Genomic DNA, 27,906 nt, shown 5'->3' with positions numbered 1-27,906 from the left:
TTGCCCTCTTTGGTTTTGAGTCAAGATTATCGTCGAGTTGGACAAAGAAGCTGCACTTTAGACGGGTAACAAACATACACTCTCACCTCCCCGGCATCAAGTCTCGACTTTATTCCAGTGTCCAGGGTAAGGTTGTCTGAGCCTCCATAGACACACCTGAACATCGCAACGTCATCACGCTGCGGAAGCAGCAGCGGGTGCTGAAGCTTTCAGAAGTCTATAAATCCCCCTAGCCGCCTCACGTCACATTCACCTCAGTCACTTTCAAGAACCTACACATCCGAACCTCAACTCGGCTGGAAGCATCACACACTTGGGCCAACCCCGATTTCGTACCACCTGTAATCGCCAAGATGAGCTCCCTAAAGTTCGTACCGTTTTCATCCGAGATCGAACTGCCATTTTATGCTGCCTTGTTCGCATCAAAGTTGGACCATGACAAGCTCGATGATTCGGCGCGTCCCGTACTCGGCCTGTACGAGCCTCGACCGCAGGCGGACCCGGCCCAGGGCACCAGAATGCAGATTCATGCTGGTGCCCTCAGAAGCAACGAGTGAGTTGATCCGGTTTCACATCCCGAAATGCTGGCTGGGCTAACTCGCGCAGTGTCCCCGCTGGCATGGTCCGGGCCAAAGGTTACATCAAGAACTTCAATACTATCGAAGACTTCAAGAATGCGGACAAGTCTGCCATGCTCACGGACGCTGGCCGCGTGGTATGTTCTGTCTGTTCTGCATGTCCCTCCTGGTCCATACTAACATGACGGTTAGATATGGGAGGCTATCCAAGATGGCACAATCTACTCGGTGCCGTCACTCCTCTCCTCCTTCATTATCCTTTCATTTGCCGACCTCAAGAAGTACCAGTTTACCTACTGGTTTGGGTTTCCCGCCATCCATTCGGAGCCCCCGTGGGTACGGTCTGAGCCCATCGGACACTTGACCTCTGACGAGAGTACGGCCCTCGTCGAGGCCGTGGGCACCTGGCGATACACGGTCAGCACTGAAGGAGAACACGGCTTCTTCCTCGCCAAGAAGGTGCGCGAAAAGCCCGAAACTCCATCGCCGCTGCTCGAGGACGACCCGGTCGATATCGGGTACCAGTGGCAGATAGGGTCACTCCGCGAATTCGAGAGCGGGTTCTTTGACAACGTCTCCGAGGAGGATCGGTACGTGGCGTTTGTCGACCCTTCCAACTATCCCGAGCACCCATCGTGGCCGCTCCGCAACCTCCTGGTCCTCATCAGGCAGCGGTACCGCCTGAAGAAAGTTCAGATTCTCTGCTATCGCGACACCCAGCCTAGGAGGCACGAGGCTAGAAGCATCATCCTTCCGCTCGCAGTCGACGAATCATCCGGGGAGACAACGACTGAGGAAACTCCTGCCAAGATGCCTGGGGTTATTGGCTGGGAGAGGGATGACTCGGGAAAGTTGAGGGCACGCCGGGTCAACCTCGCCGAGTACATGGACCCCACGCGGCTGGCTGATCAAGCCGTTGATCTCAACTTGAAGTTGATGAAATGGCGGCTGGCTCCGAACCTCGATCTCGACATAATCAAGAACACCAAGTGCCTTCTCCTCGGCGCGGGTACTCTGGGCAGTTATGTATCACGGAACCTGATGGGCTGGGGTGTGCGCAAGATCACGTTTGTCGACTATGGCTCCATCTCTTTCTCCAACCCCGTGCGCCAGCCGCTGTTTCAGTTCAACGACTGTCTTGCTGGGGGGAAACCCAAGGCGCTCCGTGCCGCCGAGGCTCTCAAGGAAATCTATCCCGGCGTGGATGCTGAGGGACACGTTTTGACGGTCCCGATGTTGGGACATCCGGTTCTGGACGAAACCAAGACAAAGGCAGATTTCACCAAGCTGCAGGCCCTTATCGAGGACCACGACGCCATTTTCCTCTTGATGGACACGCGCGAGTCGCGCTGGCTGCCCACGGTGATGGGAAAGGCGGCGAACAAAATTGTCATGAACGCGGCCTTGGGTTTTGACACGTACGTGGTGATGCGGCATGGTGGATTGAAGGAGAATCCTAGCGAGGACGATATCGGGTGTTACTTTTGCAACGACGTCGTCGTTGCTGCTGATGTGAGCCGGCCCTTTCTCTCAATCCGACTAAGAGATGGAACTGACCACCCTTCCATAGTCTATGAAAGACCAAACCCTGGACCAGCAATGCACCGTCACGCGCCCGGGAGTCGCAGCCATCGCCTCAGCCCTCCTCGTCGAGCTGCTGACCAGCCTTCTCCAGCACCCGCAAAAACACAACGCACCAGCTCCCGTCCCTTCTCGTAGCAATAACAGCTCATCATCCTCGGGCCCTACCTTCACCCGCGACCCGGAGGACCACCCGCTGGGGATCGTCCCTCACCAAATCCGGGGCTTCTTGTCCACCTTCCAGAACATGGTCATCCACGGCCGTGCGTTCCCGCACTGCAGCGCTTGCAGCAAGCCGGTCATTGATGCGTACAGGCAGGAGGGGTGGGAGTTTGTCAAGAAAGCCCTCGCGGATCGGCAGTACGTGGCCGAGCTCAGCGGGTTGGCCGAGGTGCAGAGGAAGGCCGAGGCGGCGGCCGAGGAGGTAGAGTGGAGTGAGGATGAGGACGGAGAGGAGGAGGGGGAGGGAGTGTTGCTTTGATTGGGAAGATGGGGTTAAGGGAGAGTTTCAGAAATTGGGGACTTGGGTTAGCATCTCTGGCGATTACTTGGGGTGTTGGGTTGGAGTTCGACTGGGTTTCTATAGCAGTAGATGGATTTGCTTCTGGGCTATTGATTCAAGCCCTGCTTTGGTGATTCAGGTAAATAGATCAAACAGAATACTGTATGTACAGCAATGTGCCCATACACTTAAGCTTGTCTTTTCTGTTACGCTGTGAAGAATCCCGTGGTGATGTTAAGCGTTTGTTGTCCTGACGACCCGTAGCAGGAAAATAAAATAGGGCGGTGAAGCCCGGCAGAATTATTTATTTTCCAACCAAACCTCACCTTCCCTCCATCTCCGTTCAACTTCCACCAACTCAACCACCACAACCACCGGTACTACCATCATGGCCCAAGGCGCAGTGAAAAAGACACCAAAACCCGGCGCCCTCGTCGGCAAGGGCGGGAAAGCTTCCGGCAAACAACAAGCCAAGAAGAGCGGCGTCAGCAAGCCCAAAAAGACAAAATCCACCGCCGACAAGCTGCAGAAGAAGTTCACGGCAGGCCTTGTCGCCAAAACAGAAAAGATGCTCGGCGAGAGGGCGGGACATTTGGAGCTGATTGGGAAGGGCCGCAAGAAGGGCGAGAGCAAGGAGTTTAAGGGGGGAAGTCGGAAGTTTGGTTAAGCGCATCATTTCTGGCGGTTATGCCTCGGCGCATTTGGACAGCAACCTACCTTGGACTCATCATCATCGATTCGAGGGTGAAATATACCTATTTAGTTCGGCAACATCGTCCTCTCCAACAACATGTACAACAACTACTCCTCCGATTCCACGACGAAGATCTAGCTCAAAAACACCACACCGTCGACATCACGCTGGCGACCATCCTATCTATATAGTTTTCTTCTCTCGAATCCACCTCTCGGAAACCTCGTCCAGCACCTGCGCAATCGCCGCCGCATCCCTCTCCACATCCACCCGCCAACTCGCGACCGCCATCCTCGCCGCCTTTCTCCCCTCCCAGACTGTTCCGCTGACAAACATGTGCCCGTCGGCGTTGATGCGGTCCACGAGCGTTTCGTTAAGACCTGGATCGGCGGCGCGGAAGAGGACGATGATGAATGTTTGTCTCTCACTCTCACCGCCATCCTCACCATGATTGTCGTTGGAGGTATTATCGGGCGGGAGCCGGGGAAGCAGCTCGTAGTGAGGCGACGACCGGATGTACCTGGCGACGGCGCGCGCGAGACGGGCCATGCGCGACAGCATGGCGGCGATTCCCTCGCGGCCTTCGCTGAAGAGGACCGAGTAGGCGGGGAGGGCGCGGAAGCGGCGCGAGTTTTCGAGGTTGACGTTGAGGGGGCTGATGATGGCGTCGGAGTCCGGGTCGTGGTCGGAGGAGGGGTTGGAGGAGAGGTATGCGGCGTTGTGGTTGCCGAAGACTTGGGTTGCGATGGAGGAGTGGCGGCAGAGGAAGATACCTGAATCGTATGGCTGGGGGAGAGGTTAGAGGTGGATGTTGGAGGATGGTCATCTATATATATATGTGTGTGTGTCTGTACGTACCACGTTGAGGAGTTTGTGTCCGTCGGCGGCGATGCTGTCGGCGAGCTCCAGGCCTGCTGCGCTCGCGTGTAGTTCCAGGAACTCATCCGTCTTGGGCAACGCTCTTGCGAAGAGGCCGAATGCTGGCAATCTTTGTCAATATCATCACATCGTTCATCCAAAGCTTCTTCATTCTGGAACCAGAACGACCTCACCTCCGTCAACATGAATCCAACCCCCATATCTATCCACCAAACTCCTCAGCTTGGGCATATCCAACATCCCCGTAGCAAACCGTCCCGTATTCACCTCCCCAGCCCCAACCACTACGATATGCACCACCACCCCTCCCCCTTTCTCCTCTTCTGCCAACCCCATCCTCAACTCCTTTTCCACCTTATCCAAATCCATCCTCCACGGCATGCCCCTCTCCCCCATCCCCACGTCCCTCAAACTTGCCCTCCCCAACCCCACCACGCTCGCCGCCTTGCCGACGGAGGAATGCGGCATGGCCGACAGCACCCGGATCTCCCGGACCTCGGCGGCGCGGTACGCCGCCGCCAGGCCGAGCTGCGAGACGGACGCGGCGGGGTTGCGTCGCAGGAGCACGGCGTCCCGGGCGCAGGCGAGGCCGAGGATGTTGGAGGCCGTGGCGCCGGTGGTGAAGGTTCGGACTGGCCATGTGGTGGTGGTGTTGGTGGTACTGGTACTGCTGTTGCTCATGGAGAAGGAAGAAGAGCAGTCTAGGGAGAACAGGTCAACCAGCATCCCCAACGCGGCATGCTCGATGGCTGTGCTGGCCGAGTGCGTCCATCCCCTGGCATCGGCGTCCCGTCCCTGCAGAGGAAAATGCACCTGCACATTCTGGTCGAGAGCAGACACAAGGTTGTCGGCGGCCTCGGCCACGGGCAAGACGCCCCCCGTTACGAAGCCGAGATAGCGCGGGGAGAGGGACTGGAGGTTGAGCGCCGGAAGGATGTCGGCGAGCAGGTGGGCGTGGGTGGCGGCTGGACCCAGGGGGTGGAGGTAGTCGGGTTTGGAGCGGGAGGGGAGGGAGGCGAGGCAGGTGGTGATGGCTTCGGGAGAGGGGAGGATGGAGGGGTCGGAGAGGATGCGAGAGCCGATGGCTTGGCGGAGCTGGGTGTAGGAGGTGAGGAGGTATTGGGTGTCTTCGGATGGGTTGGAGGGCTGGGTGGTGGGGGGTTCAGGGGCTGACATGGTGTGGTGGTTGGTGTTCTGTTATCTTCTCGGGAACTGATGGGGATCAGATGCGATGGTTTGTCAAGTTCTGAGAAGTAACTGGAGATGGCAAGGACAAGAAGTCAACGAGCGGTTCATGTTTCAACCTCTACGCCAATTCCTTTCGAGCATGTTTTTAAACTCAGTCCAACAAATGTCTCACGGAGTACACTACAACGTGATGAGTAATACCAGCGCATAGTCATTCACATTGCGCCTTGGTAACCTTCTTCGGCGACCTGAAGTTGAAGGCCTCCCGATTTGTTCCTCCAAGGGCGCATTCCGCACCCTGTGGATAGAGAGGGACGACCCCAGGTGAAGATGTTACGCTATGTATCAGGTACCAGGCAGGGCAACGTCATTTTCACTTGACTGCTGTGTAACCCCAGACTCTGCCGAAGCGATCAGCCCATATGAGAAAAACGTTTTGTGACACGGCCAATGGTAGCTTGTGTTTGCAACATTCATTTTCTTTTTTCCCACTTACTTCACTTTGTTAAGAAAAAAAGACCCGAGTCAAAGCTCCATGAAGCCAGGACGTGGCGCTCGTCAAACCAGCGTTGAAGAGACACCCGAGTACGAAGCAAACTCTCGAATCCTGTCAAACAACAAACACCTTCTTTTATGTGCCTAGTGTACATAGGTAGAGTCTGTACCTGATCCATGGATCCCTGAGCCGTCGGAAACGGACCTTCCCGACTTCCCGACTTCCCGCTATGGGTCGCTTGAACAAACCTTGAACCAAGTGGAGCGATGAGATCAACGGATTGCCCTTCGGATGTGGGAAACCAAACAAAACAACCACCCCTTTTTGGCATCCCCCCGGACTGCGGAACCATTCCCACGGGACCGAAGTTGTGCATCCCTCCGAGTCCCGTCGCATTTCTGTTTTTGTGTTATTTTCCGCTGCCTTCTGCGGCCTCAACCACATGATTCTCGAGAGCTAAAGCCGAAATTATCTGGCCATTCGCCGCCACAGAAACTTCACTGGGCTCTCTGAGTTGCCGATCCTCATCTCTTCCCCGGAAAATGCAAGACTGGTGAAACGGCCGGTCAATGGGAGAAGGGAAAAGTGAGCTGATGGGAATTTCGATTCCCTTCTATTTTCCCCAGTCTCCTCCCTCCGCCGCTCGTCGGGCATCATGGAGAACCCCATCACCACCATCCCCCGCTTCAAGACCGTTCGCTTGGGCCGCTTGAGCAGAAAAGAAAAGCCGGAACGGGGGACGCTGAAGGAAGTGAACGCCGGCTTGGGGAAGCTAACCTCTTCTTGAGCGCCGGTCGACATTGGCACCAAACCCCGACCATTCGCGGCACAAGCCTGCTGCTTGGCATGCTGCCGCGGCGAACAAACTCCCGCGGCTCCACGACCCTGGGCCCCGTCCAGGCGACCCCCAGGGCTGGCCGACCCGAGTTGCCGGGAACATCGAACCACGTCCATCTCGGTCTCGCGTCTTGGCCTGCCGCCGCAGCTTCACGTGTCTTCATCCCTTTTCCACTTGACGCATGTGCTGCCGGCCGTCAGGCACTGCATTCCACAGAGCATCATGATGTCCCCCTCCATTTCCTGTTCCTCTTCACTTGCTTTGCCCCCCTGCTGTCGGGCCGTACGTAATGCAGACTGTTCCGGATGGGCCTTTTCCCCCCTCCAAAGAGCCCGACCAAGCCAAGCGAGGATAAGCAATCCCTTTCCCATCCAGCCCGCCCCCAGCTAAACCCAACCCCCACCCCCCCCCCCCCCGGCCTGTCGGGTCGTGGTCCCCACGTCACACAAACATCGCCAGGATGGCCATTGACCCAGATTGCCGGGTTCTGTGTTCCCCTCCCATCCGTTCTCCTGGGTCCGGTTCTTCAAGGGCTGACGCCACGGCGTTCGCCCCCCCTCTCTCCCGCCCCCGGACTGATTGCAAAAAGATATCAGACCGTTGTCGTCCCCCCTTTATCTGAGCGGCTTCCGCTCTCTTTGGATGTTCCGAGGTTTCATTTGCCATCGAGTATTTTTGTCCGTTTCCTCACGAGGCTCGCCGCTTGTCTGCATGTTTCACTTTGCGCATCGATCTTTGGGACATCTGGCTTCCGTGGACTTGGACATACCTTTTCAGCTCAAAGACATTCATTCGATCGGACGGTTCGATTGGTGACAAAATTCAACTTTCCGGCGTTTTACTTAGCTAGCCAGGAGGTCTCAAGCAGCCATGCCATTCGTCGCAGCGGGCCGGCCGCTGGAAGATTACCAATTCACCTTCGAGGCGTATCTCGACGAATCTCAACTGATAGAGCCTGATGTAAGTCTTTTACATCTTATTTCGGCCGTTTGGGTTGCCAACATCCCCCTGATCACACGTCTGAAACAATGTTTCAACGATCTTCTGGGGTGCATGACGTACAGTATGGACAACATTGATCGGCTGTACATATGTACCGTTCAAGGGAACATTTTCCAGGATTGAACCGTTACTAACATGGTCTCACCACAGTATGGCAACCATGATGTGTAGTATGTATCTGGCGTTCCCGATCGGGCCTCTGACAGTTTGATGCTAATTCACACTCAGCGACACCCAGTCGCTCAGCGAGAGCATCGCCAAGCATCACGAGGAGTTCGGGCGGACTTATCACTCCTACCGGGCGGGCTGTTCGTTTCCCTTGTCGCCTCGTTTCTTGCCTCCAACTATGCATGCTAACCCATCATCTAGCATACCATTTCCCCAACGACCGTCCCGAGAACGAGCGTATGGAACAGCAATATGAGCTCCTCAAGCTGGTGATGGACGGGCGGCTTCATTTCGCGCCGTTCTCCCGGACGAACCCGCCACGGAAAGTGCTTGACATCGCCACCGGCACAGGCACCTGGGCCATCGAGATGGGGGATCGATACCCCGAGGCGGAGATCATCGGGACGGATTTGAGCCCGATCCAACCTACCTTTGTGCCGCCGAATGTGAGGTTCTTTGTGGAGGATTCGGGAGATGATTGGTATGATGACCCCTTACCCCCTTCAGGCACTTGAGCAGAATGAACCAACCTTTCCTAGGGACTACCCGCCGGACTTCGACTTCATCCACACGCGCATGACCATCGGCTGCTGGTCCGACATGCGGCAGCAAATCATCAAGCGCGCCTTCGACCACCTCCGCCCCGGTGGATGGCTGGAATGCCAGGAGATGCCCGTCGGCATGGTGTGCGACGACGACTCGCTCGAGCAAGCCACGCGCGCAGGACACCCGTTTGTGCGCTGGGAGCAGGAATTCAACACGGTGTCGTCCCAGTTCGCGAATCGGCAGACCACGATCGGGCCCGAGTTGAAGCAGTGGATGGAGGAGGCAGGGTTTGTGGATGTGAAGGAGGTGGTGTTTAAGATCCCCATTAATGGGTGGCCCAAGGATCCGAGGCTGAAGCATATTGGCATGCTATGGCAGAAGAATTTGCTCGAGGGGATGAGCGGGTTTAGTTTGGGTTTGTTTCATCGGTTTTTGGGGAAGAGCGTGGAGGAGATTGAGGTAAGTTTTTTTTCTCCCTCAGAGAGCTAAACACAAGCTAACGTTGACGTCTACAGCTCGCGCTGGTTGACGTGCGCAAGAGCATGTTTGACCGCAACTTGCACGCCTATCACCGGTTTTATGTCGTCATGGGTCGTAAGCCATGAAAACGGATTGGGATGATGGATGGGAGAAAAACCGGAATTGCATCGTGATACCCATCTTGGATAGGTGTTGGGGTTGATGAAAGGGGCGACAGTCAATGCATTATATCCATCCGGCGTTGGGGTAGAGGCGACAGGAGCATCATTGCATGTCTTTCATTCCACACTAGGGGTCATTGCAGTAACTACGTACCTTATCCAAGACTTACTTACTGGCCAACTCAAAATGACATAACTACTCCTTGGTCCCAAAGATCACGGACTCATAGAAGCCCGCATCAATTCTCCTGACAGGGACCCAGGTCATGGTCAAGTTCCGGCGTACCTCGCGCTCCATGTCCTGCAACACCCTGGTAGTCATGACATCGAGAATATGGAGCAACAGCTCGTTGGGAAAAGGGGACAAGCTTCGGTTCTCCCGACGGCGACGAGACGCGGACTCTGGCGTTCCTGACCATGCGTATGTACCTAGTCAGCCGTCACACTCATGACGAGGTTGTACCTATGGTGAGCCCATGAAGGCAGCATACAAGCCCTTGTGCAGCCATATCTCGAGTTGATGTCGCACCTGGGCAACGCGAAGATGGTCGTGCAACTGCTCTTGGAAGTCGAGAGTGCTGCTGGCGGTTTTTTGTAGTCGCCGTGTAGCGCGGGGATGGTTCTTGCTGGCTAGACAGAGCCAAGATGTCAATCCCAGGTTGATGGTGAGCGACTAGGAGTACCCTGAAGGTTGCTCCTAAGATGAGAGAAACTGACCATGCTTCACCAGATCGGCCACTACCTGGTCGAGGTAGGCCTTGACATCCTGGATGCTGCGGTGGATACGCATTCTTACACAGGCCCAGACTTCGACGTTGGTCGGCGCCTGGACGATGTCTTCGAGCTCGTCTTTGGCTGGGGGGTTGGGTGGGTTCTTGGTTTGCTCCGCCATCTTGAGAGGGGAGAGGAGAATAATACAAGGCGGAGATGAGGAGCACGTCGGAGACGTGGATAGACAAGACAGTTGGGGTTGGGATGGATTTCTTGGGTTCTGTGTTTATACCTCAAGGACCTCGAGTTTCTGTTGTGCAAGTCACCTCATGTACGGAATACACTAGTGGCTCAGCATCATTGTTCATGTTCATCCTCAAACAGCATCCCCATCCCTCGCACTGGAGTACACGCGTAACTGCTCCGTCCTCGCGGCTCCTTGCTCCTCGACCAGACATGGACTCTTCCCACGCGGGTGGCATGCACCTCGGAGTCCCACTCACTCAAGGTTCCATTTTTGACGTCTGGGCATCTAGAGCAGCGGAGCCTGGACCGGTGACTTGCAGGTTATGGAGACAAGAAAAGGATAGAATTGCGTGACTGGAGGATGGTTGTGACACAAGCATCTCTCTTGAAACCGCATCTCTCAAGGTTCCCGAGTTGTTTCTGCATATAGAATTATCCAGAAACGTGGAACGAGCGAAATGCCAAAGTCAAGTTCCCGGGTTTGTTCTCGTGCTCGGTCATGATGATGCAGATGGAACACAAAAGGGAAGCTGCCCGGAAAACTGGATTTTGGCACCCGGACCTGTGGACGGACTCCTCCCCCCCTGGGCCAAGCATTTCCACCCCTGAAACCCCGTCCCTTCCAGTGGGGTCCGGTCGCGTGGAGTTGGCCTGTGCCACTGGAACCCCCGGCCCCGACGCCCCAAACCTCCGATTCCAGCTCACACAAAGAATCAAAGTCCCAACTCCTGCGAGCGTGCTCCCCGTCCCGTCTCGTCGTTCTCTGGCCATCCCGTCGACGCGATCCATCACCAGGACGGCCCGCCCCAAGTCCCGAAGCGACCGACGCGCCAGCCCATCATGTCGTCCGCTCTCAGCAAGCGCCAGCAGGCGCGCAACGAAAAGGCCCTACAGGATCTCGTCAACAATGTCCCGGGCAACAATGTTTGCGCCGACTGCCAGGCCCCGAATCCTAGTATGTTTGGCACCTTTTCGCTCTGTCTGTTTGTTTGTGTCCTGTGAAGAAGCATCGCGGGTGCTGACCATCGATACTACACCAGGCTGGGCATCATGGAGCGTACGTCTTCTCCTCCATACCAATCCGCTCCCTCGAGTTCCTCCTCGATCCTGCACCAGAAAAACAATGGCCGTGTTCCCTCGATCTAACCCGAAGTTCGCAGTTGGGCATCTTCCTGTGCATGCGATGCGCCACTATCCACCGCAAATTGGGCACCCATGTGTCCAAGGTGAAGTCGCTGACCATGGATAGCTGGACCAACGAGCAAGTCGATGTATGTACATCTCCAGACCCAGCTCCCCCGGGGATGCGCCTCTCGCTGACGCCCCTATGATCTGCAGAACATGCGCAAGGTCGGAAACATCGTCTCCAACAAGCTGTACAATCCCGACAACAAGAAACCGCCGGTCCCCGTTGACGCCGATGAAGTAGACAGCGCCATGGAGCGCTTCATACGCCAAAAGTATGTTGCACGCGCCCTCTCCTCCAGTAAGCGCCGACCTGGATCGGGGGGTTCCGACGACAACCCGCCTCCTCTCCCTCCCAAAACTGGAGGTTTTTTCGGTCTCCGCTCCGCCTCGTCCATTTTCCCGCTTGGTTCCAAAAAGAAAGAGAGCGGCCATGAGCCGAAAAGCCCTCGAGACCTGCCGCCCGACCCGCCCCTGCGGAATAAGTCGTCAGGGGTGTTTGGTGCGAGCATCGAGTCCGATCAGACACAACCCGATGAAAAGACCCGAAAGCTGGCCAAACTTCGCGACATGGGCTTCTTGGACGAGAAGCGGAACGAGACCGTGTTGAAGGGGGTGAATTGGAATCTTGAGAGGGCTATCGAGACGCTCATCCGACTTGGAGAAGGCACTCAGAGGTCATCTTCGCTTTCTGGGGTTGCTAGGTCACAGACCATGCCTGTGACTCGGAGCTTGACCCCAAGCACGAATAACGAGTCTTCGAAGCGTCCCATCAGCCCGGCGAGCACGAATCCCTTCGATATGCTCGACATGCCACAGCCACCACAGCCCCTGTCCTCGCAGTCCACAGGAACATTGCAGAACAAGAATCCATATGCGTCAACAAACCCGTTCGGACCGCCACAACAGGCAACGCCTGCAGCATTGGAACTCGCCTTCCAGAACATGACGCTGGCGCCAGCCTCGCAGCCCCTGTTCCCGCACCATACGGGCGGTTTGGCGCAGCAACCGACCAGCTCAGTGTTCCAGAACCCGTTGACGGGACCTTTGACGGCGCCTCTGCCGCAGGCCACGCAAAGCTTTGGGACGCAGGGCTACTCCGGCATGACAGCAACTGGGCCAATATACGCTCAGCCAACAGGACAATCCGTGGCCAGCTATAACCCCTTCTTCCCAGCACAGACGCAAACGCAGCAGGTACAGCAGCAACCACAACCGCAGACGCCGCTGTCCGTCAACACCGCCACGTTCGGTGGCGCTGTCAACACCAACCCCTTCACGCGGTCGCCAACGAGAATGCAACAATCGCCAACTCTCACGCAGATCCCCGAACAAACCCAGCAGCAGACCTTCTACACTCAGCCTCTCCAACCGGCTCTTACCGGCCCGGCGACCACGAACCCCTTCTTCAACCAAATGGCCACCGCCCAAGCTCAGGCACAACAGATGTTCCCAGGACAACAAGCCGCCGCGATGCAAATGCCGCAACCGACAGGGCTCATGCCTCAAATGACGGGTTATCCATTACAGCAGCAGCAGCCACAGAGGCCTGATAAAAACGCAATCCTGGCGCTGTATAATTACCCGGCGCCGCCAAAACCGCAACTGCACAACCAGGATGGGACCGGGCAGCAGGGACAGACGCAGGGCTCGCTCTTCCCCCCACCTCAAGGCCAACAGCAACCACAACAGCAGCAGCAGCAGCAGCAGCAACAGCAGCCGCAACTCCACCAGCCCACACCTATCAGCCCGGGGAGTAAAAACCCGTTTGCTTCTGCTTCAGGCTCGGGGCCTTCGGCTGGTAGCGGAGGTGCTGGCGCAGCGGCGTCAGGGGGTGCACCGACGGTTGCTGACGTGGCGGCAAGGCATAATGTCAGCCGCGACAGTGTCATGGCGCTGGGCCTGGACTGGACGAATGGACGACATAGTCCGGATGCGTTTGCGGGGTTGAGCGCGAGGAACGCGAGGTAAACGCGATAGGAGAGGTTGCGGTTTGCAGATGGGTGGAGAGGGTGAATGTGGGAATAGGAAAGGGATGGGAAGGATGGGACGGCGGGATGGATCCTTGTGATGAGATAGATGGATGGAATTGGTTTGGCTTTTCGTGGTCTAGGATGGGGGATATTTGGGGCCTGGGGTATGTATTGAGGGAGCTTTTCGCTAAAGGGGCAGCGATGGGGAAAGGCATTTGGTTGCTTGGATGGATGGGATTGTTGTATATAGAGATACTATCATGGGTAGCAGTAGTATTGCTTTCCTGCCTTTTGTTCTGGACGCCTAGTTTGCTCGTATGTTAGGTTGTCCTGCGTGAGTCGAGATTGTGTATTTGTTAATTGCCTGATACCTAATATGACGCCAGGGTTTGCTGCTTGGGCATTTTGCGAGCTGGTGTTATTCGTCTTGATCCTGTTCTGAGTATTCTGCTGCTTCCGATGACACATCTCGATAACCCATTCAGGGGCTGCCGCTGAATTCAAGAGATGAAACCCCTCGTCTAATTCATCCTGGATTTGGAGTGAGCGCTCAAAAAACCCATGACATCAATTTATCCTTCCAGGGGTATCTCTGATCAAGTTCCTCACCCATTCATGTCTCGAGCCTCAAAAAAACAACCTGCGCATCTAGGTAGTCAGGCCCCGAGGTAGGTAAAGCAAATCATAAAAGAACCATACTCCAGACGCCCATCCAGCCCATTGCCCGCTCCAAAATCGCCTTCCACCAGAAACCGAACCCTCCATTGCCATGTTGAAAACAGGAGATTAAAAAAGGAAGCTCACACTTCAGCCCCTCAAAAACTCCCCAACAACATGCCCACCTTCCTCCTCTCCTCAACTTCTACATCCTCCACGGCGCCCCGCTCGGAAAACAAGCTCCCCGCGCTCGACGCCGATGCCGAGTCCCCACGAGAACCGGCGGTTTGTTGATCCGCTGCATCATCGCGGCCTCTCTTCTTCCCCTTTCGCGATGGTTCTGCCGCAATCCCTGAGGATGATGATGATTGTCGTTGTTGCTTCTCCTTCAGAACCGCCACCCTCCCTCCCACTCTCGCCAACAGCATGCGCATGCGCAGGAGTTCCTTCTCGATGGCCCCGTTGCGGGTGACGAGGTTTTCTTGGACTGATTGTAGTCCGTTGGTTTCATCGGCTCCACCACCAGCATCAGCATCAGTCATGGTCGCGTCCGCCCCCTGGCCCTGGCTGCCGGACGTGGGCGAGAATGGTTCCAGCAAGGCGCGCATCCGCCTTAACCTTGCCACGCGAAGAGCGGCCTGCTGTTTTTGCTGGGCGAGGTCGTGCAGGGCTGAGGAGAGGGTGGAGTATTGCTCCAGTAACGGGCTGGCTGTGGCATCTGGATCTGGGTCGTTCGACTCCCAAGTGGATGGAATGGTGGCGATCACGGCGGGGTTGGTCAGATCGGCGCCCAGGTTCAACGCCTCGAGCTCGTCATCGCCACCATCAGCATCAGCTTCTTCGTCGCCTTCGGCGGCGGCCACGGCGGCGTTCCAGTACAGCTGGTCGATTTGTTCGGCGACGTGACGCGTGGCTTGGGGCGGGTAGACGCGTCGGGCGTGTTGCTGAAGGCGGTGGTTGAGTTTGAAGAGGGCGTCGTGGACGGCTTTTTCGGGGAGGGGTGGGTTATCGGGGTCGTTGTTGTTGACATTATTGTTAAGCCAGGCTGGTGAAGGAGAGAGGGGCTGGGAGAGGAGCCGGGTTTGGTCGTTGAGGAAGGTTTGTTTGAGGGAGACGACAGTGGGTGGTGCCGGGGCCATGATGGTGTGTTATTCGTTATTTATCTGAAAAGGCCCCTGGCTTAGGTGAGATGAAATTGGATGTAAGTTGTGTTGATGAAGGTGAGTTGATGTCCGGTGTGAGCTTAAGTTGAGTACCGTATCTTACATGAAACGGCGTGTTTTACCGTAACCCGGTGTCATGCTGGCCGATGCCCCACAGCAGCTCTCCAATGGCCGAACCCTGAGGTCATTGATCGGCAGCAGGACCCCACTGTTCCGCAGCTCCACTGCATCACCATCGGTGCAAAGCCAAAAGCTCCAACTTCAAGAAATCAACGTCCACCACTGGCAGCCCGGTCGCCGAACTGCGCTCCTGCGACTGGCTCCAATCTCCAACATGCGCAGGTAGGCCGTTGCACGCACCCACACCCCCAATTGATTTCCATTCTCAACTGACCCCTCCCAGGATTGGCCACTAAACCTCTCTCCATCTCACACCATGCCGTCGCACTTGACGCGCAATGTGTACCTCGCTGGACTGCTGGCCAGCCATGGCCTGCGACTACGGCCATGTCCCGCCCTCTCCCGTCGATACCTCTCCATCCTGTCCTCTCGTCCACGCACTCGTCTCCGCCTGAACAACCATGTCCCCCTCCTGCCGCCGCTCGCCCGCCGCCCCTCCCGGCGAACCTTTTTCGGCATCTTCCAGAAGCCCCCGCGCATGATCAAGGAGGCCGAGATGGAGCCCGGATATGACGTCTTGCTCGCCTTCCGGAAAGTCCAGGTTGAAGAGGCCCGTCCGCCTCCAAGGGACGAGCTCCTCAAAGGCTGGCGCAGCTTTATCCAGCACAAGCGCAGAGACCACCTGCGCACTTTCAATTCGACTCAGGCCTTCCTCGCCCTGCTTTTGGTCCGCCACCTTATCACTCCAGACTCGGAGCAGGAGGGTGACGTAATAGACACGTATGACCTCAGCTTTGCTGATTTGCGCGCCGCTTTATGGGTCACCGCGACAAAACCCCCTCCTCGGGGCACGACAGAGTTTCACCTCGAGCTGGCCAAGTTGCTGTACGGCGAGATCGACCGCAGGATACAGCACATGCGTGAGCTTGGGTTCGAGGAGGACGTCATCCGGGAGGCGGTCGGCGCCAAGGAACCCACGGCCGACTTTGAATTGTTCCTCACTGCCTTGACCCAGTACGGCGGCGCGCTTGAGGCCGCGAAGCACGTGGCCGAGTTCCGAGAGACGGCGGTCAAGAATGAGCCGCGGCTGGTTCCGCGCCTGCGCGTATTCTGGACGCTCGTCCTGCGCGGGCTTGCCAAGGAGGGCCGTGAGAAGGAGCTTCTCGCCGAATGGGCCAAGGCTGAGGCGGCCAAGGTCGAGTACATGCCGCCCATCCACGAGATCATGGCCACCTTTTACATGAAGCGCGACCAGGTCGCCGAAGCCAAGAAGTGGTTTGAGAAGCCCGTCCACGCCGGGTGGCAACGCAGCCCTAAGGTGTACAAGGAGGCAGTGCGGTTCGCTATGCGCAACGGCGAGCAGCGCTGGCTGCAGCCCATTTTCGAGCAGCTCATCAACTCGAAGCCACAGAAGGAATGGTGGAACGTCATCCTCCAATGGGCCGTGCTGGTCATGGACAGGGGCGTCGAGGATATCAAGCAGCTGATGAACGTCATGATGCGTCAGACCGGGCCCGGCGGTAAGGAGGGTCCACGGCCCGATGCCTCCACCATTGACGCCCTCATCACGGCTGCCATGGAGAAGCAGAATCCTTATCTCGCCGAGCGCTTTGTGTCGCTCGGCGCCGAGCTCCAAATCCCTCCCCGCGCTTCCACCTACCTCTTGCAGATGGACTACCGCCTCGATGCCAAGGACTTTAGCGGAGCGCAGGCCATCTACGACAAGTTGCTGAGGGGTGAGGTGGCGATTCGACAAGACGAAGACCTACCCGTCATCAATAAGTATCTTCGCGCCCTTTGCTCCGTCCCAGAACCCGACCTGGGCCGGGTTGCCGACATCACGGCCGATCTTGAATCCCGGAACGCGACCCTGGAGCCCGAAACTGTTGTTTCACTCTGCATGGCCTTCCTGCGCAACGACAACCAGTACGACGTCATTGACACGCTGTCGGTGCACACCCTCTCCTACTCGCTCGAAGAGCGCGCCCAGGTCCGCCGCGCCTTCATCGACTACATCCTCGACCGCCGCAACGTCAGCACCGCCCGCGCTTGGGATGGCTACCAGCTGTTGCGGCAGTTCTTCCCCGAAACCACGCCTGACGAGCGCGTACGGCTCATGGACGGCTTCTTCGCCCGCCGCCGGCCTGACATGGCTTGCTACGTCTTTGGGCACATGCGCGCGCAGGAGAACCTGGGCCAGCGCCCCACCCCGGACATGTACGTCGCGTGCCTCGAGGGGCTGGGCCGCTACCCGGATGCCGAAGGTCTGCGCATGGTGCACAACATGCTCAAGATGGACACGACGGTGCAGCTGGACACGAGGCTGTACAACGCGCTGATGATGGCGTACGCGGCGAGCGAGGAGCCCGAGGTGGCGATCGAGTTTTGGCGCGAGATCACGCACTCGCAGGAGGGCCCGTCGTACAACAGTCTGGAGATTGTGTTTTGGGCATGCGAGCTAAAGCCGTACGGCGATCGCATCGCGAGGCAGATTTGGGAGAAGATGCAGAGGATGGATCTCGAGGTGCCGCCCGAGGTGTTTTGGGCGTACTGCGGCGCCATCGCGGGCAGCGGGCATTTGGAGGAGGTGATGAGGCTGATCCAGGGGATGGAAGGGAGCGTGGGGTACGGGCCGGGGTTGATGACGTGAGTGTTTTCTCCTCTGCCTTTTTGGTTATGATTGTTGTGTGCTGACAGAGATTTGGAATAGGCTTGGTGTCACGTACAATGCGCTGCCGGGAATCGAAAAGAAGGACCAGTTCGAGGCGTGGGCCCGCTCCGAGTATCCAGACATTTGGGCGCAGTTGGAGAAGAAGGGCCGTACCGAGACCATCATGGGCAGGAAGTTTAACATTGTCCGGGAAATGAAGGCATAAAGCGCTGCAGGTTGCGGTGTTAGCTAACATTGAGTTGGTTTTGGCAAAAAGGGAGAAGGTGGGGTATTCTGGTTTTGTACATGTACAAATATCAACATGAGATGAGGGAACGCAACGGCATATGTTCCGGTCAGCTTCGTGGGAGAATGTGTCAAGGATTTGAGGGGTAGGCGGACACTGGATCATGATACGATGAGGTAGGGAGGATGAACAGGGTGGATATGCCCCAAGAGTCGTTTGCGGTCATGTTATTGTACATACATACACAAAAAATATAGGTACATGGGATGGGGATTGGATACCACTGTCCGGTGATTCTAGACATTCATCAAGACCCGACCCGACTGCCCTCCCTGGCTCCTTTCCCCTCTACTCTGTATACATGGGTATGGGTATCAAACCCAGCCGTGCCGACCTGGGATGCAGTTCGATGCTTTGATGTCACTGTTTGTTTTCCTGCTCACCCACTCCTTACGTCCTCCCCGTCGTGGGCAGCATGGCCGCCGGGATATTGGCCTGATTGGCCTGCATCTTGAGAATCTCCGGGTGCTTATGCACGCTAGGATAAATGCCCAAACCAATGGCGCGGCGGATGGCCTTGGCCATCTTGCGCTGGTTGACAGGGCGCAGACCAGTCTCGGCGGAATGCTTGATCCGGCCCATGGGAGTGATGAACTCGGAGATGAGGGAGAAGTTCTATAACAAGAAAAGTCTCATGTCAACAAACAAACTCGGTTCCCCAGACGGACAGGCAGGCAGGCAGGGTGATGCTGGATCCAAAACAAACAAAAACCTACCTTGTAATTATCAATCGGGTTAAACCCCAGCAAATCCACGACATCCCCTTGCGCCTTGCCGTACTGCCTCCATTTCGACATGTGCTGGGGCTCCAGATCGCGCGGGGTGTACACGTCGCCCGGCTCGAACCGCCGGTTCATGTACCGCAGATAGGCCTCTGATGTCGCCGCTCGCTGCTGCGCCTCCACTTCCTGCCGGCCGAGGTTGGTGTACTGCTCCAACGCCCGGAACCGCAAGTCCTGGCGCGAGCCGGAGTCGAGACCGCTTCCGCTGCCACCCGCGCGCTGGAAGCCAGCAGAAACCATCTCGCGAAGGTCCTGGTTGGCCATACTGCCGAGGGATCCGGAGCGGAGGCTGCGCTGGGGCTTGCGGGTGGGCCCTGTGAAGGGGAGTCGCGATTGAGACGGGCTGCGTTGAGGTTGAGGTTGAGGGGTGGTAGTGTTGGCAGAAGAGGAGGGGTTGGTGGTAGTGCTGGATGATGGTGGTGGCGTGTTGGTGGTGTTGAGAGCTAGGTACGGTGAAGGTTAGTGATTTAGAACCAAACAAGTGGTATCAAGGCAACCTGGAAGCAATCAATTGGGAGCTTACAATCGGAGGAGACTGGCGCAGAGGTCGCGAAGGCCCTGGAGGCTGTTGTTGCTGGAGCTTGCCGGGGCACGGCGAGCCCAGATTGGATGCGGCGCGCGGCCGGGGAAAGCCAACGCCCGGACGACATAGCGAGAATGTTGTTCCTCTGTCCTCTCACACCTGGCGCCTCGGTGTTGGCGTGGAAAGGGTCGCGGGGTGTGAAGGTGGTGGGTTGTGCCTCGACTTGACGTTCTTCTCGTCCGTGAATTTTGGCCGAAGTTCTTCCCGCATCTGGTCTTGGCATTTGTGGGGTAGTTGCTGTGTATTGTATGGACACTCAAAGTGGGTCCTGTCCGTCACGGCCCCTGTCGGACCCATCAAAATTTCTGGTATCGATAAGCAAGCCATCTTCATCTTCATCCTCCAGCCAAACATCAACACAACTCACAATCACAATCAACACCGCCATCAACTCATCGACATCAACACTCATTCACGTCCCTCCCGACAAACTAGAGTTTTGCATCGCCGACTAATCAGGAACTGAGCTGCCGCCATGACTCGGAAACTCAAGTATCACGAACAGAAGCTGCTCAAGAAGTCGGTTCATGCTTCATCCTCATCTCTGAAAAAGAAAGAGACTAACTCATGATCAACAGGCATGACTTCATCACCTACAAGCAAGACAACGACCACCGCCATCATGATGTTGCCAGGCGGTACATGATCCAAAAGCCAGAAGATTACGTATGTCCTTCTTTTCGTCTTTGCAATCCAGAGTTCGTTGCTGACCCTTCACAGCACAAATACAACAGGTTATGTGGCGTAAGTTCATGCGCCAGGCAACTGCTTTGTAGCCCAACTGACGGTCAACAGTCTATTCGGCAATTAGCCCATCGCCTCAGCGTATGTTTTCTGTGAAGAGTAGCGCTAAGATTGACATGCGGCTAACCTCCCATAGCTTCTGCCCCCCGACAACGAGGTCAGGAGGAAACATGAGCAGCTGCTTCTGGACAAGCTCTATGATATGGGCATCCTTTCGGTCCGTAGTTGTTCCAACTACCATTGATGCTTTCCCTCATCCGCCTAACCTTGCCATAGACCAAGTCGAAGCTCTCGCAGGTGGAACACAACGTCACCGTGTCTGCCTTTGCCCGGAGGAGGTTGCCCGTTGTCATGACTCGGTGCGTTTCCAGACATTCACCGACAAGCCAATTCAAGACTGCTAACGTTGGGGCAGGTTGCGCATGGCCGAGACGGTGCAAGCCGCGACGAAGATGATCGAGCAAGGCCACGTTCGCGTCGGCGTCGAAGAGGTGCGCGATCCCGCCTTCCTCGTGACGAGGAACATGGAGGACTTTGTCACGTGGACCGTGGGCAGCAAGATCAAGCAGAATATCCTCAAGTACCGTGACAAGCTGGATGACTTCGAGCTGCTCTAATGAGCTGGGCTGTGTTGGGAGAGGCGTTGTTTGGGTTAGGAATGATTACGTACCTTAATCTAGGGGGAATAGTTGAATCCCACCTTCCTTCTGATAGCTTCGGTCCTTTCGGGTGCTCCTCGTCCATGTGCCTTCCCCAAGGATATGTCGAAGCCTGCTTGGCTATGGCTGGGTCCCTGGAATTCGGCGCGTGCCTGGCGGCAGTCCTAGCTTGAGATCCGTCAATCCTCAACACCCTAGCTAAGAGCAGGTTCATGTCTTCGAAGTTGCTACATTCAACAGACTCCCCTAAACTCTGTCCTGTTATCGACTCACTTTTGCAGTCTACTTGAATATCCCTTGGACTTGTTCAGTCTCTTTCGAGCCAGAGCCTAGAATTCAAAGATGTCAACCACTTCTCACCTCCCACGCATCGGCCCCGAGGCCGCCCCATCCATCATGCCAACACCACATCCAACCATCCCAGACCGCGTCTCTTCCGCGAAATGCTCCTCCTGGACTGACCTCCTCATCTCCCAACATTCGACAACCAGACCCACCACCATCCCCGGGCCCCCTAAAGCTCCCAAGCCTCCCAAGCATCCCAAGCCGCCCAAGATCCCCTCTAGAGTTCCCCGGCTCGGACCCGAGATTTCCGCCCCTAATGGCAACCTCACTCCTGAGCCAGATGTCAGCGACAAAAGCGGATACCAAACCGACGCTTCCTCTTCCTCAGACGAAGATTACACCAAGTACCTGGACGCCCTGCACAGGCTGGCGGGGGTTCATCTCCTCCCTCCCACTCGCCGACGTCTGCCCTTGGGCTCGGATCGATCGAAAGTGGTCTCCCCGAAAAGAAGTAGGAGGGTGTCTGCTCCGCCTGCAATCGCTTCCGATGGTGGCGCGGATTCCCCTTCTCCTATTGTGACCTTCGCGAACAACCCGAACGGGAATGACTTGAACTTGCCGGTGCAGACCGAGACCCATTCCGTCCCGCCGATGCCGACCATTCCGCCTCCTCCTCCTCCTCCTCCACCACCACCACCACCACCACAATTGCAGCGCGCCCCGCCTCTGAAGCACTCCGAGCTTTGGCTGAGAAACACCACCAACAAACCCCGATACACGCTCTTCCCTCCCACAACCGCCCCTCCTAATAGCACCACCATGACAGCTCAGGAAGTGGTATTCTCCTGCTGTGCTCCCAACGACGCATGCCCCAGGAAGTTAGTCGACGTCACGCCGCTTGTATCAGCCCCAGTCGCGAGCGGGCTCGGCACCACATCTGCCAGGGCAAGGACGACGAAGTGGAAGAGGAGGCAGCGCAAGCTGGAGGAGAGGGAGAGGAGGAAGGTAGAGAAGGCGGTGGCGAAGGAGAGGGGCAGAAAGAGGAGGACCATGTTGTTGAACAACAGGAAAAAGAGGAGAGGTGGTGGTGGGATGGGGTGCTTGCAGCTGTGGTGATGCATGCCTACCTAGTTTCTCTCCCTACCTACACAATCCCACAGTCCTACCAACATCCGCATACTTAGCTGGATCCTACATGGGCCCTGCATATTGGAGGATGAATGGATCTTCTCCTTTCGTAGAGAGTCGCCGAATGGTTTACATGCTGGAAGACGCGCACAGTGTTCGATACGATACCGAGTTCCCTTGACATCTTTGGGATGGCATGAATAGGGAGGGTTGACAGTGGGCCTGGTACTTGTATAGTCTCATTACAAGCTTGCCTGAAAACCTAGAAACCTTGTCCGCTCTAACGAATAAGTTCATTGACACGGATCGATCTACCTGGTCTAAGTAGACAAGTCAGGAGTAGCAAGCAACGCTTGAACCCTTCACAACCAGTCGCTCAGAGTCTAAACCAGACCTTGCGGAACGGACCTTGAGGATGCCAAACAGTATTCATTGCTAATCTTCCTCCGTCGACAGAAATAACAGCTCATGACTTCATCTGCCACTGCTGTTTTGACTCAGCCAAACATCTACCGAGGTTACCAGTTGTCGCTAAAACTGAAAGAGACTCGCTCCGTGGCACTGCTCACTCGGTCCATACCCTGAACCCCAGCCACTGACGTAACATACACACGTCTTTGCCAGCTCAAAACTCGGTTTCGCTGATTAGACATATCACAACATCTCAGAGACGGAGGTGATCGACAGAACATCCAACGCAACCAAACACAACTGTCCGCCTCCTCTACACTCAGTGCTATTTTACAACAAGTTCATTACGACTCAGTTGTCGGGTTTGTACAAGGCCCAGACGGCCTAGCTGGTGTCTGACCTCCCGGCATCGGGGTTTGGCCAGCCGACTCAGTCGGTGTTTCGCCCGGCCACGCGGGTGTTTGAGCCGTCGATTCTGGAGGGACGTGGCTCGATGACGCTGCCGGACTTTCTCCAGGCCACATAGGAGTCTGAACCGCAGATAAATGCGGATGCTGAGGAGGACGAGGGGTCGCATGACCCATCTCTCCAGCGCTCGTACCGGCACCTGGTTGAGGAACTTCAGGAGTCGGTGCCCACAACAAACCTGACTGCGATGACTGTGTCCGAGCAGGACGTGGCGTGGCGTCATCATCGCCCCGTGCTGGGGTCGTCCCCTGGGTGCTAAGACCGCCACCACCGCCGCCGCCGGGCTGCGGTGTTCCCTGGATTGGCGTCCACTGCGCCGGTGTGTCCGTCGCCCGGAGTCCCGTCGTCGTGTAGCCGTAGAGCGGACCATACGTTTGCATCGGAGTTGGCTGATGGGGCGTCCGATGTGGTGTCCCGAGCGGGTGTAGTCCGTAAGCTGTGCGCGGAGTTGGCATTTCGGAGAGACTTGGTATACGTATCGGAGGGGGGCCTGGGGACGGGTCCTGGCCTCGTGATGGAGGGCTGGTCGCCTCGGTCTTAGTATCGGGTCCTGCCAGTGAGATTTCTGTTGTTTGCTTCGTTTCTGGCGTTGTGTCATACTCTTCCTCCTCCACTGCTTTGCCTTTGCCCTTGTCTTTCTTCTCCTCTTCACTTACCTCTTCTTCTTCCGCCCCAAATACTTGCTGCAGCTGGGCCAGCTCCAATGAAAGCGCTCCGGTCACAACCCCCGTTGCCGGCGTCGGCTCTGGTTCGTGTCGTCCCGGCCCATCCTCATCTTGCCCTTCAGGGGAGCTGGCCACCTGGGACGGCTCTCGAGATTGCCCGGTTGCACCGTTTCCATGAAAATCTACCAACGTTGACGGACTTGGACCCAGCGAGCTCCCTCCTCCAGGGCCGCTGCCAAAGGTGGCCTGAGATGTGCTCTCTCCGGGTCCAGCACTCGGCCTCTCACCTGAGGATGCGCCGGCAGCTTGAGTCATATCTCCCGCTAATCCAGCGCTTGGGGTTACTCTCGTAGATGGGCCACCCCCGGTAGGAGTCCTTGCAGTATCCCAATCCCTAGGGTTATTGCCAGAGGTCGGTGTCCCTGAACTCAAACCTGTGCCCGGTCTGGACACGGGACCTGAACTTGGCCCGAGACCAGGTCCGGCACCCGATCTCGACCCTGAAGCGTGAGCAATGAATGATATAGAAGGTGATTCCAGCGATTGTCTAGCCGTCACAAAAGAGTCAGGTGAGATCCCCCTCTCCTGACCAGTGTCGCTCCTGAGCCGGGTGAGCATCGCCGATAACGGCCCCGTCACTGATGCCGGTTTGTGAGTCGCCGGGTCCTGTATCGACAATCCGAGGGCTGGAGTTGGCGACGTCGACCCAGGAGCAACATCTGCAGTTATCGGGCTGGTAACAGCCCTGGCAACGGTGGCGGACGTCGGATGCCAACTTGGAAACGACCTAGGTGACTGGAGAGATGGCGACGTTGCCACCGTCGATGACGGTCGTGGTGGAGCTGCGGGCGTGGATCCCCTAGTCCGTCTCGTCGGCGGTTGTAGGATTGAATCCATGAAGTTCGATAGTTCATCAATATCGATTCCTTCTGACGTGTCTACAGGTTGGGTAGGGGGAGCAGGAGGCAAAACAGGCGAAGGACGCGGCGTTGAGGATACCGAGCGAATCCTCCTGGAGGCTGAATGAGTGGGGGCAGTGACGCCGAAGACTGGGGAAAGACGTGTTGAGGCTGCTGGGCGAGTGGGATATGGGGAGAATCGAAGGCCTGACGTTGGAGTGACTGATCTTGGACGTCGCTCTGCTGCTCGTGGCGGAATGGGTGGCACCGGCAGGTTTGGCGGGGGCGTAGGAGGAGCGGATGCCACCTCTATGGTATTGGCGCTCCCTCCGTGCGGGAGATTTCCATGCAATGGTGTTGACTCTCGAGTCGCACGTCTTCTCCTGAACGAAGCTGGTCCGGCAAGCGTGGAAACGGGGTGTTCAGGTGCCATTGATGCCAGCTGTGGTGGTGGTTGTGATGAGGGACCGGCAAGACCCTCTACAGGGTGGAAAGATTGACGTCCATGGCCAGCCGCAACGGTCGCTTGCTGTGAGATCCTGTGTTCTGCTCGCGGTGGGAGTTTTTGTCCAACACTTGTTGAGCAACTGCTGGCGCCTGGCTCCAAGGGGGACGGAAACTCGTCGTAACCGGAATCGGGCGGTTGGTGTTGTTTATGCTGTTTGTCCAAGAAAGTGTTGCTTGTAGAAAAAGAAGAGGTTTCAAGCGCTCCAGGTCTAGTGAAGCTGACTGGTATTTGGGGTTGATGCGGTTGAGGTTGTGCCAATGAGGAACCGACGTGTGAGGAAGAGGAGACATCATTACTCCCTGACCCAGGTGGATGAACCAAAGGACTGTGGCTGACGGGAGGAGGGTTAGCTCCATGTCTGGCGGGTGATGAGATACTGCGTCCTCGGCTCTGTGAATGTGACGGAATATCGTGCGAGGTGCTTGTGCTGGCCTCCGCAACCACCTCGGAGTCATGGGCCTGAGAGGGCTGTTCTTGGACAGGTTGTTCCCAGACAGGCTGCTCTTGTATAAGTTGCTCCTGGGAAATCTCTGTTTGGGCAGCAGGGTTTTCACTCCCCACCACAGTGCTGGGTTCGGTGAGAGCAGGGCCAGAGAGGCGTTGCCCAGTGGATGGCACTTGAGGATATGGGTTCATCCCGGGGTATCTCTGGGCTCTTGGTGTTTCCAAAGCAGAGCCTCCTTGTTGACCATCGCCCTGCTGGGGAGCTGTGTAATTGGGTCCGGGAGGGTTCTGAGGATTGATACCTTGGCTTTGTTGAGGTAGGGGTTGTCGGGAGGCCCCAGCAGGTGATGAGACTTTATCCGGCTGACTCCTAAAGACAGACCGAATCCAGTCGATACATGATGGGAAACAGGACAGACACGTAAGACCAGAGTGCTCTGCCCGTCTCCCACGAGATGCGGCTTCTTCCGGAACTGCTGCTCCTGCGGGCTCTAAAGCTCCGGCTTCTTGTGGCTCAGGGTGCTCATCTGCCGCTGGTCTTGGCGCCAACGGAATCCCGTGAGACTGCCCTGGAGGTTCTTGTGCCGGTTGAGCCGCTGGTGGCTGGATCAGAGCAGGCTGAGCTTCGACGATCGTTAGTGTACATGAGCTACCATGACCGAATTGAGTACTTTGAGACGGGTGTAGGGATTCCTGGGTTTCTTGGGCTGACGTGGACGGAAAGCGGTCTGGTTGACCCGGAAGGCAAGGGACGAGTGATTCATGATGTTGTGAATTGTCTCCCACTTGCTGTACAGCCAACATGGGAGGGTTCTGGGAAGTGCTGGTAGGCGTCCCCTGCCGAGGAGCTGACGAGGGTGTGTTTGAAGAATCCGCCCCAGCCACGGTCCCTGTGGTTTGGTTGTGTGCTACGCCGTCAGTTGACTGAGGATCCATAGGCAATTGATGTTCTGATGAAGGCGGGGCATCGTCGTTCATTTCGAATGTAATCCTCTTCTAGGACGACAGCTTGCCGACTCTACACAATGTGATGCATACCAGAGGCGGGAGCCGAGGACAGCGGTACAGTTCTTCAATGTGACTGATCGTTGGAAATGCTCAAGAAACGAGGCAATATAGGACACAATAAGAGTGCTGATGCGACGTTCTGGTCAGTGAGAGTTTCTTCGTGAATCAAGACCAAGAGAAAGCCGGCGAATAGAGAGGTTTCGACAGCCTCCAGCTTCTTTCAACAGAAATTGCGTAGGAAAGGGCAGGAGTTGTTTGCCATTTCTTCTTCATATGATAACCAAACAAACCACCTCTTGGAGAGAAAGCTCAACCAAGCATCATCGAACTGCAACGTGCGAGAAGCATCAGCCGTGACTATACTGTTCCTGTTTCTAGACTCTTGAACACCACACTCAGGAACCGGTATGACACTCAGACAAGACACTCATTCCAATGAGAGAAGTGTGTTGGGAACAGTTGAGATCCTCCAAAGCAATCATCAGGAGTTGAGGATGAGATGCCCCCCCTTTCCAGTAAACAAACTGCCAGATTCGGCATCTCGGACTCAACCCACGAGCACCTCAGGTACCACATAATACAGCGTTTCCTTTTATTTTTTTTAAAAAAATAGAAGAAAAGAAGAAGGAATGAGAGAACCTCCAGTCCAATGTGTGGTCTCTCCCGCGTCCAGATGAAAATGAGAAACCCCAAGTATGAGGTGCCGTCTTCTCTCTTTCACCTTCACCTCCAGTTCCCCTGTCCTTTCCTCTTGATCTTGGCGCCAAGCCGTCCTTCGATCCCACTTTGAAATGGCGCCGTCATGATTGGCCAATGCACCTGAAAATCCTACAAGTGGATCTCCCCGCAAAGACCCGAGGTCGTGGGCCGATTCTGATGAATGTGAAAGGCGCAGGCTGTTGTTGGTCTCGGCGTCTCCCGAGGCTGTCAAAAGTCTCCTCGGACCCAAAATTCCAGCGGCAAACTTCCTCGGAGACACCTTGCATTGACCTCGACGGCTCGGGGTGCTTGCTGATTCCCGAGTACAGGTGTGTTACATTGCTCCGTTTCCCGGCGCCGTCACTCCCGGGAAAATCTAAACAGTCAGCACGTCGCACCCGTAGCGCAACACCCACTTTGTCCGTAAAGAACGTCGCAATCTGCTCGGCTCGTCTTCGTCCGGCCGGCCCGCACTTTTATATATCTAAACAAATAGCC

General features: G+C 56.4%; 15 protein-coding genes across 15 annotated transcripts; 9 read left to right on the top strand and 6 right to left on the bottom strand.

Moving 5' to 3' along the window:
- Positions 1 to 353: 353 nt before the first annotated feature.
- Positions 354 to 2,640, top strand: VTJ04DRAFT_10045 (uncharacterized protein; the record flags this gene model as incomplete). The annotated part of the gene is made up of 4 exons (XM_069357742.1): positions 354 to 553; positions 607 to 715; positions 771 to 2,090; positions 2,149 to 2,640. 4 exons carry the CDS (start codon positions 354 to 356, stop codon positions 2,638 to 2,640), a joined length of 2,121 nt encoding a protein of 706 aa, XP_069214780.1.
- Positions 2,641 to 3,049: 409 nt separating this feature from the next.
- On the top strand, positions 3,050 to 3,328 carry VTJ04DRAFT_10044 (uncharacterized protein; the record flags this gene model as incomplete). The annotated part of the gene is made up of 1 exon (XM_069357741.1): positions 3,050 to 3,328. The coding sequence occupies one exon, from the start codon at positions 3,050 to 3,052 to the stop codon at positions 3,326 to 3,328; it is 279 nt and encodes a 92-aa protein (XP_069214779.1).
- Positions 3,329 to 3,538: 210 nt separating this feature from the next.
- On the bottom strand, positions 3,539 to 5,410 carry VTJ04DRAFT_10043 (uncharacterized protein; the record flags this gene model as incomplete). The annotated part of the gene is made up of 3 exons (XM_069357740.1): positions 3,539 to 4,141; positions 4,214 to 4,335; positions 4,408 to 5,410. 3 exons carry the CDS (start codon positions 5,408 to 5,410, stop codon positions 3,539 to 3,541), a joined length of 1,728 nt encoding a protein of 575 aa, XP_069214778.1.
- A 2,216-nt stretch (positions 5,411 to 7,626) lies between these two features.
- VTJ04DRAFT_10042 (uncharacterized protein) lies at positions 7,627 to 9,077 on the top strand (the record flags this gene model as incomplete). The annotated part of the gene is made up of 6 exons (XM_069357739.1): positions 7,627 to 7,716; positions 7,909 to 7,928; positions 7,987 to 8,066; positions 8,128 to 8,407; positions 8,466 to 8,931; positions 8,988 to 9,077. The coding sequence occupies 6 exons, from the start codon at positions 7,627 to 7,629 to the stop codon at positions 9,075 to 9,077; spliced, it is 1,026 nt and encodes a 341-aa protein (XP_069214777.1).
- Positions 9,078 to 9,309: 232 nt separating this feature from the next.
- VTJ04DRAFT_10041 (uncharacterized protein) lies at positions 9,310 to 10,005 on the bottom strand (the record flags this gene model as incomplete). Its single annotated transcript, XM_069357738.1, has 4 exons — positions 9,310 to 9,414; positions 9,479 to 9,524; positions 9,605 to 9,743; positions 9,831 to 10,005. The coding sequence occupies 4 exons, from the start codon at positions 10,003 to 10,005 to the stop codon at positions 9,310 to 9,312; spliced, it is 465 nt and encodes a 154-aa protein (XP_069214776.1).
- Positions 10,006 to 10,910: 905 nt separating this feature from the next.
- Positions 10,911 to 13,226, top strand: VTJ04DRAFT_10040 (uncharacterized protein; the record flags this gene model as incomplete). Its single annotated transcript, XM_069357737.1, has 4 exons — positions 10,911 to 11,025; positions 11,111 to 11,127; positions 11,231 to 11,341; positions 11,409 to 13,226. 4 exons carry the CDS (start codon positions 10,911 to 10,913, stop codon positions 13,224 to 13,226), a joined length of 2,061 nt encoding a protein of 686 aa, XP_069214775.1.
- Positions 13,227 to 14,043: 817 nt separating this feature from the next.
- Positions 14,044 to 15,024, bottom strand: VTJ04DRAFT_10039 (uncharacterized protein; the record flags this gene model as incomplete). Its single annotated transcript, XM_069357735.1, has 1 exon — positions 14,044 to 15,024. The coding sequence occupies one exon, from the start codon at positions 15,022 to 15,024 to the stop codon at positions 14,044 to 14,046; it is 981 nt and encodes a 326-aa protein (XP_069214774.1).
- A 460-nt stretch (positions 15,025 to 15,484) lies between these two features.
- On the top strand, positions 15,485 to 18,044 carry VTJ04DRAFT_10038 (uncharacterized protein; the record flags this gene model as incomplete). Its single annotated transcript, XM_069357734.1, has 2 exons — positions 15,485 to 17,814; positions 17,879 to 18,044. 2 exons carry the CDS (start codon positions 15,485 to 15,487, stop codon positions 18,042 to 18,044), a joined length of 2,496 nt encoding a protein of 831 aa, XP_069214773.1.
- Positions 18,045 to 18,124: 80 nt separating this feature from the next.
- VTJ04DRAFT_10037 (uncharacterized protein) lies at positions 18,125 to 18,483 on the top strand (the record flags this gene model as incomplete). Its single annotated transcript, XM_069357733.1, has 2 exons — positions 18,125 to 18,210; positions 18,366 to 18,483. The coding sequence occupies 2 exons, from the start codon at positions 18,125 to 18,127 to the stop codon at positions 18,481 to 18,483; spliced, it is 204 nt and encodes a 67-aa protein (XP_069214772.1).
- Positions 18,484 to 18,515: 32 nt separating this feature from the next.
- Positions 18,516 to 19,557, bottom strand: VTJ04DRAFT_10036 (mitochondrial 37S ribosomal protein bS18m; the record flags this gene model as incomplete). Its single annotated transcript, XM_069357732.1, has 3 exons — positions 18,516 to 18,740; positions 18,842 to 19,350; positions 19,431 to 19,557. The coding sequence occupies 3 exons, from the start codon at positions 19,555 to 19,557 to the stop codon at positions 18,516 to 18,518; spliced, it is 861 nt and encodes a 286-aa protein (XP_069214771.1).
- A 408-nt stretch (positions 19,558 to 19,965) lies between these two features.
- Positions 19,966 to 20,851, top strand: VTJ04DRAFT_10035 (uncharacterized protein; the record flags this gene model as incomplete). The annotated part of the gene is made up of 7 exons (XM_069357731.1): positions 19,966 to 20,009; positions 20,069 to 20,156; positions 20,211 to 20,234; positions 20,286 to 20,315; positions 20,371 to 20,451; positions 20,511 to 20,593; positions 20,650 to 20,851. The coding sequence occupies 7 exons, from the start codon at positions 19,966 to 19,968 to the stop codon at positions 20,849 to 20,851; spliced, it is 552 nt and encodes a 183-aa protein (XP_069214770.1).
- Positions 20,852 to 21,235: 384 nt separating this feature from the next.
- VTJ04DRAFT_10034 (uncharacterized protein) lies at positions 21,236 to 22,294 on the top strand (the record flags this gene model as incomplete). Its single annotated transcript, XM_069357730.1, has 1 exon — positions 21,236 to 22,294. The coding sequence occupies one exon, from the start codon at positions 21,236 to 21,238 to the stop codon at positions 22,292 to 22,294; it is 1,059 nt and encodes a 352-aa protein (XP_069214769.1).
- An 852-nt stretch (positions 22,295 to 23,146) lies between these two features.
- Positions 23,147 to 23,565, bottom strand: VTJ04DRAFT_10033 (uncharacterized protein; the record flags this gene model as incomplete). Its single annotated transcript, XM_069357729.1, has 2 exons — positions 23,147 to 23,271; positions 23,364 to 23,565. The coding sequence occupies 2 exons, from the start codon at positions 23,563 to 23,565 to the stop codon at positions 23,147 to 23,149; spliced, it is 327 nt and encodes a 108-aa protein (XP_069214768.1).
- Positions 23,566 to 23,888: 323 nt separating this feature from the next.
- Positions 23,889 to 24,203, top strand: VTJ04DRAFT_10032 (uncharacterized protein; the record flags this gene model as incomplete). The annotated part of the gene is made up of 1 exon (XM_069357728.1): positions 23,889 to 24,203. The coding sequence occupies one exon, from the start codon at positions 23,889 to 23,891 to the stop codon at positions 24,201 to 24,203; it is 315 nt and encodes a 104-aa protein (XP_069214767.1).
- Positions 24,204 to 26,192: 1,989 nt separating this feature from the next.
- Positions 26,193 to 26,465, bottom strand: VTJ04DRAFT_10031 (uncharacterized protein; the record flags this gene model as incomplete). The annotated part of the gene is made up of 2 exons (XM_069357727.1): positions 26,193 to 26,297; positions 26,355 to 26,465. 2 exons carry the CDS (start codon positions 26,463 to 26,465, stop codon positions 26,193 to 26,195), a joined length of 216 nt encoding a protein of 71 aa, XP_069214766.1.
- Between the last annotated feature and the right edge of the window lie 1,441 nt (positions 26,466 to 27,906).

Source organism: Mycothermus thermophilus (genome assembly GCF_041956435.1).
Source record: "Mycothermus thermophilus strain CBS 625.91 unplaced genomic scaffold VTJ04scaffold_7, whole genome shotgun sequence".
Lineage (NCBI taxonomy): Eukaryota > Fungi > Ascomycota > Sordariomycetes > Sordariales > Chaetomiaceae > Mycothermus > Mycothermus thermophilus.
The sequence above is the reverse complement of the archived record's forward strand: the minus strand, read 5'-3'. Positions and strand labels throughout refer to the sequence as shown.